Source organism: Mobula hypostoma, chromosome 7 (assembly GCF_963921235.1).
Source record: "Mobula hypostoma chromosome 7, sMobHyp1.1, whole genome shotgun sequence".
Lineage (NCBI taxonomy): Eukaryota > Metazoa > Chordata > Chondrichthyes > Myliobatiformes > Myliobatidae > Mobula > Mobula hypostoma.
In genome coordinates, this window is record NC_086103.1 from 135,852,272 (window position 1) to 135,867,262 (window position 14,991).

The 14,991-nt window shown below is 39.0% G+C and overlaps 1 protein-coding gene across 5 annotated transcripts in view; it reads left to right on the forward strand.

Annotated features, from left to right (window-relative positions):
* Positions 1-14,991, forward strand: part of dync2h1 (dynein cytoplasmic 2 heavy chain 1) — a 493,185-nt gene that overhangs the window by 127,593 nt on the left and 350,601 nt on the right. For 4 of the 5 annotated variants that reach the window (XM_063054085.1, XM_063054084.1, XM_063054088.1 and 1 more), the window contains exons 31-37: positions 157-269; positions 348-467; positions 1,809-1,959; positions 2,988-3,193; positions 11,329-11,511; positions 12,388-12,570; positions 14,757-14,870. In XM_063054085.1, coding sequence (XP_062910155.1) covers positions 157-269; positions 348-467; positions 1,809-1,959; positions 2,988-3,193; positions 11,329-11,511; positions 12,388-12,570; positions 14,757-14,870 — 1,070 coding nt within the window. The remainder of the gene's footprint in view (positions 1-156; positions 270-347; positions 468-1,808; positions 1,960-2,987; positions 3,194-11,328; positions 11,512-12,387; positions 12,571-14,756; positions 14,871-14,991) is intronic. The other variant, XM_063054086.1, reaches the window with a different exon arrangement.

Genomic DNA, 14,991 nt, shown 5'->3' on the forward strand with positions numbered 1-14,991 from the left:
CAAACTTCTACTGCGTTTGTCTACTGTATGGTGTGCTATGCTACATGTTTGACAGAGAAAAAATATTTTCAATTGCAACATTGCTTAAAAATGAATAGCTTTTTCAGTTTGTTGACAATTTTACAAATTTAACATGTGTTGTTTGGTTATCTCTAGGTATAAACAGTGTAGATTTTGATGAAGATTTCCAACACATTGTTGCAATGAGGTCTTTGGATGGTGAAATTGTGCCTTTAAAAAGCAAGATTTGCATTTCAGATGATGTTGAGGTGATAACATTTTTATTATATGAAACATAATGTAAAATTTTATGAACCCATCCAACCAGTTTTTTAAAAATTTGTCAGGTTTGGCTGAATAATTTGGCTGGAGTAATGAAAGAGACTCTGAAGGAGCTGTTGGTTGAGTGCATTAATGCTTGGAAACAGTCGCAAGGTACTATTGACCCATCACGATTTCCATCACAGGTAATAAACTGTATATGATTGTGTAGAATCTTTAATAACATAAATACAATACATTAATGAGTACAGCTAAAAGAAAGTGAACACCGCTTTTGTTCTACGATTGTAAAAAATATTATTGTAAAACTGTGATGTAAATCAACAGTACTTTTTCTGTTATCTAGCAGCAAAGAATTTCTTAATAGCATCATAAGTCCATCTTTATCCATCAGGAATCTCAGAAATGTCATTGAAATGAGCAAAATTTGAATTGGCATTAGCAGAATCAGAATCAAAATCAGATTTAATATCACCGGCATATGTCATGAAATTTATTAACTTAGGGGCAGCAGTACAATGCAATACATGACAAATCTAGAAAAAATAAATCAATTACAGTAAATATAGATAGTTGTTAAATTAAAAATAGTGCCTTTTGATATTATCACTGTAACAAATCTAAAAAAGTGCTATTTTGTGACTCAAATATTAAAATTATAAATGTAGATTTTTATTGTTGTTTAATATCCTCTAAGTCTATCAATTACATTGCTGTTTTGCAATAATTCATTGCTCTCCATGTAGTAATTTGGGGTTTTAATATGGTTGATATATACTGCAGTATAATGGTAATTTCGATAAATCAATTGAATTGATTTGTACTTGCTTCTGGTATAGTTACCACAAGAACAGCAACTAACTAGCAGAATTACTAGGTAGTACATAGTTCAAAGACTGAAAAATGAAAAGGAACATTTTGCAATATAACTGTACATTTATTGATATAATAAATACCCATGGCTTACGCATTAATGCTTGAAAATGCAAACAACAACCAGTCTTGGTTCTGGTAATTGGCTAATTAAACAAGTTAACGTCACTTATTTTTTCAATAACTCACTCAGAATATATTCATTGCATAATTGGATAACGCTTCAGAGTTTTTCTAATTTAAAGATTAGAATTGTGTGAAACTGTTTATTCCTGTGAATCACACTAAGTTTAATTGCTAATTTAAATTTGTTTTAAATTAGTCTCTCAATATTGAATACTGAATTAAAACTGAAGAGAAAAATGTTCGTGTGTCTGTGCATGGTGAAGAAAAACTACTTCTATGAATTTTTGTTTGAAAATACATTTGTCTTGTGTTTATATTCAATTGGTTATGTAGTACAAATTCTTTTCCTGAAGTAACATTCCACTTTTATCATGCTTTTCAATGTTTAAACCAGTGCGATCTTTTTTACACAATAATTCTTATTTACAGGTTTGTTTATGTTTGGGAATACAATAGTTTTGGAATGTTTGGTTATATTTCAAATATTTTAAGCATTTAAAGATGTTTTATTACCTTTATGTTGTCAGATCCTTTGCTTGACAGAGCAGATTCAGTTCACAGAAGAAGTTGAAAATGCCATAAAAAAGCATAGCTTGCAGCAGCTAAATGAAGAACTGGTGGCAAAACTGGAAAACTACACAAGTATAAACTCTTATAATGAGGAAGCAGGGAGTACAGGTAAGAAACTCCTGGTGATGCTTAGACAGAGCTTGCAAGGACAGCTGTAAATAGATGCAAAAATCTAATAAAAGATTACATCCTTGATCTGTAATAATTGAAAATAGTCAATTTTAGTAATATCAGTATCAGTAATCTCATTGTGATATAAAATTCTAGAAGGATCACAAGTTCCGTTACTTACAGTTATCTACTGCTGTTATTGTCTGTAAGAAGGACTTTGCAGAGAAGGTTTCTGGACCAGGCAACATCCCAGGCCAAATACTCAAGGAGTGTGCACACCAGCTCACTGACATCTTCATGGACATCTTGAACACTTCACTCCTCCGGGCTGCTGTCCCCATGTGCCAAATCAGCCATCATTGTCCCTGTACCAAAGAACACCTTCAGAACTAAATGACTACTGCCCGGTGGCACTGACACAGTCACCATGAAGTGCTTTGAATGGCTGATGCATATGTCAAAAACCCCATTCCTGCCCCTTTGGACACTTACCAATATGCTTACTGATAGAACCGCTCTGCAACAGATACCATAACATCTATCATACATCTGCCCCTGATGCACACCTGGAAAACAAGAGCTCTTATGTCAGAATGACGTGAACACAAATATATTGGCTGACACTCCAGTGAGGAAGTTCTGCTATTCGAGATGCTGTGGTTTGAACATGATTTTATACCAAAGTTTGTTTTTAATTTTGAACAGTGCATTGTGCCATTTAGCTATCTTAATGTAGGCATCAAGGTTGAATTTAATAACCCTTATTCCATTGGTACTTTATAATAACAATTCTATTTAAATACATTGTTGTGGTTTGATCTAACGTGCTTATTAAGGACATTATATTAAAATACAGATGTGGGATTTTAAACTGTAAAATGTGCTTGTCGTGCTTTGTTAGCTTTTTTCCGGAAACAATTCAAGCTCATGCCCTTTTCTGTAATTAGGTTAATGTTTAGAAGACTAGTAATGTTAATGGATTTTTGTTTCTCAGTGCATTTTTGAATGTTTATACATTTTTTCAGAGACTTCCGTTTTGGAGTTTAAGCTGAAAGCTCTCATTCTTGACATTATTCACAACATCGAAATAGTCAAGCAACTGAGTCAAGCACAGATTCGTAGCACTTCAGATTGGGCTTGGAAGAAGCAACTTCGGTTCTATATGAAACCAGATAAGAATTGTTATATTCAGATGGTGGATGCAGAGTTCCAATATACTTACGAATACCAGGTGGGCTTTTTCCTGATATTATGGCGTTTAATGTTCTGTATTCTGTTTAGAATATTTAGAACATTTTAAGAACTTTTTTTACAACACACATTTTATATGGTTTCTTATTCTTTAAGGAAGGCATAAAGAATGAATTCATTTTGCAAGGATTATCACAGTAGAGAGATATTCCAGGCAGTCAGTATTTACCAGATGGTCACAAGAATATTTAATATAATTTTCTGATTTGCACTGTATAAGAGCATTGCTGAAAGTGTGAATTTCACAAAACTTCCACTTGTGTTTCAAGACTATTAATGTTTTTGAAGTAAGTAAATTCTTGTATATAATGTTTCTGTGTGGATAAAATACATTATGGAGGCTAATTAGGGGATTGATGTGTGTTTGTAGATGTAATGCAGAGTAAACGACTGAGGATTGCAGATCTGTTATACAACCTCCTAATTTTCTTTTCCATTGGACAGTGTGTATTTTTCAAATTCAACTTCTTTCAAGATTTCATTTACTCTCATTTCCAAGTTTGCTTATAACATTTTAGTGGGTTGCTCAGTAGTGCTGGGTGTTTTGATCTTAGACTAAACCTTGATTGACCTATGGTCATTTTGGCCAGATTTGTGACATTGTTCAGAAACTGATAGCTTGGTGCTTCAGAGGATGTACTTAATTGTATAAAGTTTCGGCTGCGTTGTCTATTGCAAATGGTTCAATATCAGATCAAAAAGTCACATCTGTCACATTTTAAATGCATTTTTAAATTAAATTATCCAATCTGTTCAATACTTGGCAATTACTGACTTCTGGTAGTAAAATTGATTATGAATTTCTTTGACATTATTTAAATTATCTTTACAGTGAACAATCCCTGGATTGCTAATACGTGATCATCAATCAATTAATGAGTCTTTTTCTGGAATCATTCAAGAACTCAAGATTGTTTAATGTCATTTCCAGTACACAGGTGTAAAGCAGAATGAAATAATTGTTAATCTGGACCTGATGCAGTACAAAAAAAACCACAATAAAATAAGGAACACAATGTGGGATGGGTTCTTCTGGGAGTCAGGAATGATGAGGAGTCTTAATTTCAAGATTTCACTTTATTTTAGAGTTCAAAAAAAACTTACAAATACTAAGCAAAGTAAATAAAGAGTAATAGTAAGGGGTGTAAGATAAAGGAACTTTTATAGATGAGATAAAGAAATTCCTTAGAGAGGAACGAATTAGTTAACAGGCTGTATAATTAGAACTATTACATCATGTGGGCTATGTGCTAATACTTAGCCAATGTAAAATGAGAAAGGTGATAAACTTCTAGTTTTGCTGCTATACCGATTTCTGCTACTGGGTGTAAAAAATGAGTTTTTTAAAAACTACAAATCTTATAAAAAGTGTTATTTAAAAAAAAAGCAGTTTCCCACAGTCCCCCCTTTTGATTCTATAAGGGACTCGGTAGAATCACATCTGAAAATTCAGCTCAATTGCTTTTAGACAAACACAAAAAAGTGTAGATTATGATAATAATGTCCAATAGTAATGTTCAATAATTATATTCATTCCTGAAGTCCTCCCATAGTACTTGTCTTGATCTAGGGTCACTTTAGCTTGTTTGCAGTGACTGGCGTGTGTCCACTTACTTTAACTTTCTGCCTTAACTGCTGAATTGGTAATTAACAATACTTGGCAAGGACCTTCTCCCAAGTTCTCAGGGGTTTCCTATGCAGTTTCTTTACCAGTACCCACTTGCCAGGAATCCAGGTCTGTCCTCCTTCCGATGGACCATTCCAAGCAGCAGAAACCTGTTGACAAGCATACTGAACAGCTTGTTTTAGTTTTGCACAATAATCAACTAACCTATCTAACATAACATGTATAGCAGTCTCTCTGAGATTGAGGGCTCCTGAATGTGACATTAATCACCCTGTCACCATTTCAAAAGGACTCAATTTTTTTTCTTGCCTGGGGTTGCCGTGATGCTGCATAAGACCAAGGGAAAAGCCGTAGGTCATGGTACACCTTCCTCATGATATTTAGTCAGCCGTTGTTTGATAATACCATTCATTCTTTCAACTTGTCCTGATGATACTGAATGAGGAAAAGTCTATTCATTGTTCATCAGTCAATGTAATTCCTGACAAACATTTCATAGTCATAGTCATACTTTATTGATCCTGAGGGAAATTGGTTTTCGTTACAGTTGCACCATAAATAATTAAATAGTAATATGTAAATTATGCCAGGAAATAAGTCCAGGACTGGCCTATTGGCTCAGGGTGTCTGACCCTCCAAGGGAGGAATTGTAAAGTTTGATGGCCACAGGCAGGAATGACTTCCTATGACGCATCTCGGTGGAATGAGTTTCTGGCTGAATGTACTCCTGTGCCTAACCAGTCCATTATGTAGTGGATGGGAGACATTGTCCAAGATGGCATGCAACTTGGACTGCATCCTCTTTTCAGACACCACCGTCAGAGAGTCCAGTTCCATCCCCACAACATCACTGGCCTTACGAATGAGTTTGTTGATTCTGTTGGTGTCTGCTACCCTCAGCCTGCTGCCCCAGCACACAACAGCAAACATGATAGCACTGGCCACCACAGACTTGTAGAACATCGTCAGCATTGTCCGACAGATGTTAAAGGACCTCAGTCTCCTCAAGAAATAGAGACGGCTCTGACCCTTCTTGTAGACAGCCTCAGTGTTCTTTGACCAGTCCAGTTTATTGTCAATTCGTATCCCCAGGTATTTGTAATCCTCCACCATGTCCACACTGAAATGTCCACACATTTCCAGTGAAATGTGTTCTTTAGCACTTCGGTAAGGTATGTTTTGCAACTTTGACAGCATCTCCATTACATATGTAATTGTAGCCTGAAATTGTGCTGTATGATCAATGCTTTCCTTCCCTTGTGAGGTGGGCGTCGAGCTCGCTGTTGAGGCTGTTACTAACCTTGTGGAGTTGATTTCTTATGCCAGCAAGATCTAGCCAAATGTCCTTTTCTACCACATAATTTGCATATCCAATTCCACTTGTTCTGTTGGTTAGCAGTGGAGACCATTGACCCGTCTGTACCGAATCTTATTCGGATGTCGATATCCTGCTCCACTTGTTTGGTAGCTTGTTTAAGCTCACTGTAGGAAACAGCAGTTTTACTCCAATTTGCTCTTGTTAACTTCATCATTTTGGCAATATCTGCTTTCAAACTATCCCTACAAGTTGATATGAAAGAGCTATGAATAGTGTCTTTGATATTGTCTTCGTTTATTCCTGGGACTCAAAGGTTTCAAATGTAAATTTAATGTCAGTGAAATGTATACACTATACATCCTGAAATGCTTTTTCTTTGCAACTATCCACAAAAACAAAGGAGTCCCCCAAAGAATGAATGACGTTAGAACCCCGAAGTCCCCCCAGCTCCCCTCCCTCTCGCGCATAAGCGGCAGCAAGCAACGATACCCCCTCCCCCCACTAGCACAATAAAGCATCGGCACCCACCACCGAGCATTCAAGCATGCAGCAAAAGCATCAGCAAAGACACAGACTTGCAGTAGTCGAAAGACTATGCGTTCACCCGGTATTCAACATTCTACAGGTTTTTTCTCTCCATAATAAGGGAGAAAGAGATGTCTCCATTTCACATCTCAAACAACTCGCTAGTTTAAAATGTTAAAAGTCCGTTGTGTCGCTTTTTCTGAGCTCTGTGCCCAAAGATCTCAGGTCTCTGGGCACACAGCCAAAGATCTTCCAGCTCCTACGACACACCAGTCCGGGACACCGACCTTCAATCTGCCTGTCTCCAGAGCTCTGAGATCCTAGGCCTCCAAAGGAAAGTTGAACTCTTAGGCAGCACCCTTGGCATATCGGATAACAGCCAGTTGTGACACCCTGACAGCGGGTCCCATTCCCGCAAAGAACCAAAGTCAGTGTGTAACTCCAGGTCAGGGTCTTCAAAAGAACCCTGAAAGGGAAAAATAGAGATATTAAAGATGGAAAAAGAGTTGTTTCCGAAGATGCAAGCAAAAAAGCAGTCTTCATATTCAAAACTATCCTCTGAAGGCTTTGCAATTGACTACTTTCTTCCACTCAATCCAGTTTGGGGCTTGTCTCTCCAGCCATGCCTTAATTGATTTCTAACCTGCTGGTAAATCCTGTTTATCCTCTCCTATACTATCTTCAACTCACTGTGTCAACTGGTTGATTTACTGAAATTGTTAGCATGGTAACTAAAATTTGAATGCCATCAAATGGAAACAATTTGTATATATTTGTAGTTCGTTGAAGTACTGCCCAAGTCTTTAAGCTTCCTCTTTTAGGATGTGGAACTTCCCTGCACCATTTGTCAATTTTTTATGGATCTGGTGATGGATAGCAAACCTGTTTCCTTTCATAATCTCCATCATCAATCTTGTGCATTTTTACTATCTTAGCTTTTATTGGGGCGAGTCTTGCCATGCCTGCCTAACCAGTTACCTCACTGATGTCATCATCACTTTGCAAGATGTTGCTGTTTCTTGGGACTGGACAGTGTTGGCTGCCTTTCAACATGATTGACATCACAGTTAACACCGCCCAGTGGGTTGGCTGAACCGCCCACTGAAGGTCTTCCTGATGGCATGTAGATTCACCTCATTTGTAGAGCTCTGGACTACGCACAAACTTTGCTGTTAATGCAGAGAATGTTTTTCTGCTGATTTATTACCTTTTTCATACTGCTCTTTTAGCTACGTATATGTTCTTTTTCTAAAACAGCACATTTGTGCTTCAAAGTATTGATCTGGACTTACAACTCAATGTGCTCATGTCTTTGCAGCTCTGATAAGGTTGCTGGCACCCGTGTTGTCTTTTTAGCTTCCTAACACATCATTTTGATTTTCCGGCATGTCACTTCAAAATCACTTATAAGCCAGTCCTCACTAGACTTAGCATCGGTAGCACATTTCTTCCGAATTTCTTTACCAATGGCATTAAGTTTATAGGCATCAATTAAGCTTTTAAGATTTCAGTTAACTTTTGCCCCTCAGCTTTGGCCATTGTATTATTTTCAATCTTAAGGAGTACTTTTCACTTTTAAATGTCAAGACATCTCACAAAGCTCACGACCCCGTTGTGACTGTGATATCAGGTTACAACCAAATAAACATCTGTCCGATATCTTAAAACTTCTGTCGGCATCTTGTCCAACAAAACACGCCACCCAGCCGTGACTATAATATTAGACTCTGGGTTTCTGATACGCAATTCATACTGGCCCCACACATTGTACAACTACAACTCTGTTCCCCCTTAAACTCCCTTTAAATGATGTACCAGAGATGTTTATTGTTGGACAATTAAGGAATGGAGGAATGTCTTAACTCCCAGCTGCAAGCTTAGCTTCCTTTGTTAGACTGCTTTTTCCTTCAAGTAATAGACCCTCTTTGGGTGCCAAATTGTTGGATCTCTTTATTTTCTGATGCTTAGGGTTCTTCTGGGTGTCTGGAATGATGAGGAGTCTTAATTCTAAGATGTCAGTTTATTTTAGAGTATAAACAAAGATACAAATGCCAAGCAACGTAAATAAAGAGCTGAGAAATGATGGTAAGGGGTGTAAGATAAAGGAATAAAGAAGCCAAAATGGCACCTCTGAAAAATCTATCACTGTTATAGATAAGATAAAGAAATTCTTCAGAGGATTGAATTAGTTAATAGGCTATATAATTAAAACAATTACATCATGTGGATAACGTGCTAAAATTTAGCCAATGAAATATGAGAGAGGTGATAAACTGTTAGTTTAGCTGCTTCACCACTTTCTGCTAGTGAGTGACAAATACATGAGTTTGTTAAAAAGTACAAATCTTATAAAAAGTATTTAAAAAAACAGTGGTTTCCAGCAACAATAATAAAAATCACAATAAATACAGTACTGTGCAAAAGTCTTAAGGACATAGCTAGAGTGCCTAATACTTTTAAATAGTACTATATTTGTCAGTGTGTAGAGCCTAGAGCGAGTTTGTAAATCTTGTGGGAGCAACGGATTTTGGGAATGGTGAGGGTAGAGCACAGCGGGAGCTGGTGTGGTGTGGGACAGGTGGCAGAGAAGAGGCACCAGAGTGAGGGGTGATGTGGGTGTAGGTACATCCAGCCCTGAGATACTGGGCATGGTCATTTGATTCCAAACAATTAGCTTATTGATCATAACAGGATGCCTCTCTGGTGTTTCCCACTCCTGCCTCTCTCCCTTTCCCTTTTCCCAACCATGATTCCCCCCTCTTGCTGCCCCCTTCCCATTCTCAGTCTACAACAGATACCCATATCAGAATCAGGGTTATCATCACTCACGTGCTATGAAATTTGATTTTTTTTGTGGCAGCAGTATAATGCATTACATAAAATGACTACAGTACTGTGCACATGTCTTAGGCACCTTATAGATATATATCTATACTCAATACTTTTATATAGTACTGTGGTAAGGGGTGTGGAGGGGTGGGTTAGTGGATGCAGCTGTTGATCAGCCTTACTGTTTGGGGAAGGTAACTTTTTCAGTCTGGAGATCCTGGCATGGATGCTATATAGCCTCTTTCCTGATGGGAGTGGGACCAACGGTCCACAGGCAGGGTGGGTGGGATCCTTCATGATGTTACTGACCTTTTTGTTACACCCTTATGAATATATTGTATTTCCTTGATAGTGGTAGGCAGGTGCCGGTGAAGCATTGGGCAGTTTTGACTACCTGTTGTAAAGCCATTCTGTCCTCTGCAGTGCAGTTTCTGTATCGTGCAGTGTTACAGCAGGTTAGGATGCTCTCTACTGTGCATCTGTAGAAAAAGAGTGAGTATAGATCTGCATAGTCCATCTCTCTTCAGCCTCTTCAGAAAGTAGAGGCATTGGTGAGCTTTCCTGATTGTGTAGGATGTGTTCTGTGAGAGGCGCACTTCCAGCAGTTCAAAACTGCTGGTAGTTTCCACAGCTGTGATCCTGACTCAGATTTCGCAGTTGTGCTAACAGTGAGACAGTCAGAATTAAGCATCATTATCCTAAGAAATTGTGCAGGAGTTTTAGGAAAGCAATGGAATGATATATAAGCCATTTAACACCCTTATGTTGTCCACCATTCCATAAATTCATTGCTGGTCTGCATTAATCCCATAGCCCTCCAGTGTATGTATTAAAAGTCTATTTCTCTCTGCTTGAATATACTCAATGACTGAGCTTCCAGAGCTTGTGGGATAGACAGTTCCTGAGATTTGTTACTCTTGATGAAGAAATTTTTTTCTCTTTCTTGTGATTTCAAAGTGGAAATCTGAATGGGAGTGATACCTGTATCTGGATACTTGGCTTTGTTTCACCAAATGTATCTATGGCAAGGGTTCCCAACCTGGGGTCCATGGACTCCTCTATTAAAGGTAGGGGTCCATGGTATAAATAAAATCGGGAACCCAGATCTAGGGAATAATCAATGAACTAAAGAAATTTTGAAGTATCTATTGTTTTAAAACACCCTGAAAGTATTACATTGGTGATGTATTTTATGTTTCAATTTCACATTTTCTCTTCTACTTTAATTTTGTACTCTAACTCTTTTAAAATACATGTTAAAGTTTGTACATTGTTAATTTTGCTTCAATCCACTGAAAATTCTTCAGTATGTCTGTTAGTCTGCCAGGTAAATGATAAATAATAAAAGTTAAATTTCTAAGTAGTATTTATTGTCATTGTTGTCACATACAGAAGTACATGTGTGCACAGGTGCTATGAAAAAGTTACTTGTAGCAGCATCACAAGCACATAGCAGAAGCAGCATTGATAAGAAAAAACATAGATTAAACATAGATTATACACAATTTTTACAAGAAAATACAATTACCACCAAAAAGGTCTATTTTAGTGCAAAGTGGTAATGTTGGTAATGTTTATTGGGTGCTTGGGGATCTCACAGAGATAATTAGATCTTTGCATGGAGCTGTCTTTTGGATCAGCAGTAGATTACACTTTGTTTTGCCGGTCAATTTTTTTCCTTTTAGGATTGACATGTCTCCTTCAAACTGCATTCTGTATGATTATCCCATAGGAGAAAAGGTATTTACTTCATCAATGCCGTATGGCGGGAATATTTGTAGTATTGTTGTTAACAGTTTTCTACAATTTCTCTTAGGGCAATGCTCCAAAGCTGGTTCACACTCCTCTAACAGATAAATGCTACCTGACTCTCACACAAGCCATGAAGATGGGGCTTGGAGGAAATCCATATGGACCAGCTGGTACTGGCAAGACAGAATCTGTGAAAGCACTTGGTGGCTTGTTTGGAAGACAGGTTCTTGTTTTTAATTGTGATGAGGTAATTATTTAGAAGCTTTGTATAATACATTATATGTAAGTTAATTATTATTGCCTTTCAGGCCAAGTATACAGTAGTGTTGGTTTTAAGGAGAGCATATCAGCTAATGTAGTTAAATACTCTGACTTAAAATATGGTACTTATTTAAAATGGAAAACTGCTTCATGCCATTTGGACTAAAGTACTTCAAATTTTAGATCAATATTAAATTCTAATAATTCTGGAAGCTAATTTTAAAAGCAATTTATGATGTTTCTTATTCCTGTTAATGTAATGGGGTCTCAGTTAAATGTTGCAGTTGGCCTTCATATCCCTAATTAAAACTGGAAAAAAGTCAGTGCTACTGAATTCAGTGACCACTGGAGGGGAACAAAGGTGTGTGAATGCAAATAATTAAAAGATTATCCTTGATGATAATACATTATGGAATGTGCAGATGCACAAGAATGCCTGTTTAGGTAAACTGCTAGAGGACTTGGTCATCAGTGAAAGTTTGCTTTCATGTGAGATACCAGGTCAACTAGAATTGATTGCAATGCTGGTTGAGTTTTCCCATATCGAGGTCAAGGGGATGTCAAATCATACTGGTAGAGATTAAGCTGGTCGAATCGTTGATTGTAGCTGAATGAAGTGCTTTGTAGTGATTAGGCTTCAATCCACATCAAGAACTGTAATGTCAAAAGTGGTATTATGTTATTAACAGTATTGGACTTCGCTAATTCCTGGCACAACTTACAGCAAGAGTTATTAAATGCTCTTCAATCAACATTGCAAGATTGCTATGTACTTACTGAATGATGGTTTACTTTATAACATTTGAATCCCATGTTTGAAGCAATTATTTTCATCTTTGATTTCTTATCCTTATTCTTGAAGGGTATTGATGTGAAATCAATGGGCCGTATTTTTATTGGTTTGGTGAAATGTGGTGCGTGGGGCTGCTTTGATGAGTTCAATCGTCTGGAGGAAGCTGTACTGTCTGCTGTTTCAATGCAAATTCAGGCTATTCAGGATGCCCTGAAAAATCACAGGCGGTTCTGTGAGTTGCTGGGGAAGCAGGTATATTTCTTCATCTCACAGGGTAAAAATTCTTTTTAGTCATATTTTGAACCAGCTGGCATTAAATAATAGAAATAGCAAGTTTTAATACGATTTAATTAGTCTGCTGTATAAAGAGTTTCTATAACGGAATCAATTGTCTGCTGTTTCCTACAATCCAACACAATGATTTTCCAGGTTACTGTGGAGCTTTAATGTGATGCTCTTGTAATGAATTTTGCGACCACTAGTAAAGCCTTTTTCCATGCCAAACATGCAAGTAATTCTATCATTCCTCATGCTTGTTAAAAGCATTGCTGGGAGTAATTAGGACACATTAATCAGTGTAATCCCTTCCAACCTATGTTTGTGACACTTCTCACGCTCTTAAACTTTTCGATGATTTTAAGTTCCCTGGCCCCCACCGCTTTATTTTCACCATGGATGTCCAGTCCTTATATACTTCCATCCCCCATCAGGAAGGTCTCAAAGCTCTACGCTTCTTTTTGGATTCCAGACCTAATCAGTTCCCCTCTACCACCACTCTGCTCCGTCTAGCGGAATTAGTCCTTACTCTTAATAATTTCTCCTTTTGCTCCTCCCATTTCCTCCAAACTAAAGGTGTAGCTATGGGCACCCGTATGGGTCCTAGCTATGCCTGCCTTTTTGTTGGGTTTGTGGAACAATCTATGTTCCGTGCCTATTCTGGTATCTGTCCCCCACTTTTCCTTCGCTATATCGACGACTGCATTGGCGCTGCTTCCTGCACGCATGCAGAACTCGTTGACTTTATTAACTTTGCCTCCAACTTTCACCCTGCCCTCAAGTTTACCTGGTCTATTTCCGACACCTCCCTCCCCTTTCTAGATCTTTCTGTCTCTGTCTCTGGAGACAGCTTATCCACTGATATCTACTATAAGCCTACTGACTCTCACAGCTATCTGGACTATTCCTCTTCTCACCCTGTCTCTTGCAAAAACGCCATCCCCTTCTCGCAATTCCTCCGTCTCTGCCGCATCTGCTCTCAGGATGAGGCTTTTCATTCTAGGACGAGGGAGATGTCTTCATATTTTAAAGAAAGGGGCTTCCCTTCCTCCACTATCAACTCTGCTCTTAAACGCATCTCCTCCATTTCACGTACATCTGCTCTCACTCCATCCTCCCACCACCCCACTAGGAATAGGGTTCCCCTGGTCCTCACCTACCACCCCACCAGCCTCCGGGTCCAACATATTATTCTCCGTAACTTCCGCCACCTCCAACGGGATCCCACCACTAAGCACATCTTTCCCTCCCCCCCTCTCTCTGCATTCCGCAGGGATCGCTCCCTACACAACTCCCTTGTCCATTCGTCCCCCCCATCCCTCCCCACTGATCTCCCTCCTGGCACTTATCCGTGTAAGCGGAACAAGTGCTACACATGCCCTTACACTTCCTCCCTTACCACCATTCAGGGCCCCAAACAGTCCTTCCAGGTGAGGCATCACTTCACCTGTGAGTCGACTGGGGTGATATACTGCGTCCGGTGCTCCCGATGTGGCCTTTTATATATTGGTGAGACCCGACGCAGACTGGGAGACCGCTTTGCTGAACATCTACGCTCTGTCCGCCAGAGAAAGCAGGATCTCCCAGTGGCCACACATTTTAATTCCACATCCCATTCCCATTCTGACATGTCTATCCACGGCCTCCTCTACTGTAAAGATGAAGCCACACTCAGGTTGGAGGAACAACACCTTATATTCCGTCTGGGTAGCCTCCAACCTGATGGCATGAACATTGACTTCTCTAACTTCCGCTAGGCCCCACCTCCCCCTCGTACCCCAGCTGTTACTCATTTTTATGCACACATTCTTTCTCTCACTCTCCTTTTTCTCCCTCTGTCCCTCTGAATATACCTCTTGCCCATCCTCTGGGTCACCCCCCCCCCCGTCTTTCTTCCCGGACCTCCTGTCCCATGATCCTCTCGTATCCCCTTTTGCCTATCACCTGTCCAGCTCTCGGCTCTATCCCTCCCCCTCCTGTCTTCTCCTATCATTTTGCATCTCCCCCTCCCCCTCCAGCTTTCAAATCCCTTACTCACTCTTCCTTCAGTTAGTCCTGACGAAGGGTCTCGGCCTGAAACGTCGACTGCGCCTCTTCCTATAGATGCTGCTTGGCCTGCTGCGTTCACCAGCAACTTTGATGTATGTTGCTTGAATTTCCAGCATCTGCAGAATTCCTGTTGTAACTTTGAAAGCCTGTTTGGATTAATTGCTCGTTCTACAGTAAAGGGGGCCTTACTGAACAGGTCTGAGTTCAGTATTGAGTACGTGACTCAGGTAGGTCCCTTCCAAGTCATTATTGATTGGCTCATTTTTGGATCTTTCAATCACCTTCCCAGCCGCTGGCACCAAATGGCTGACATAATCAAGCTACTGCTAACCAACTATCTTCTTTTTC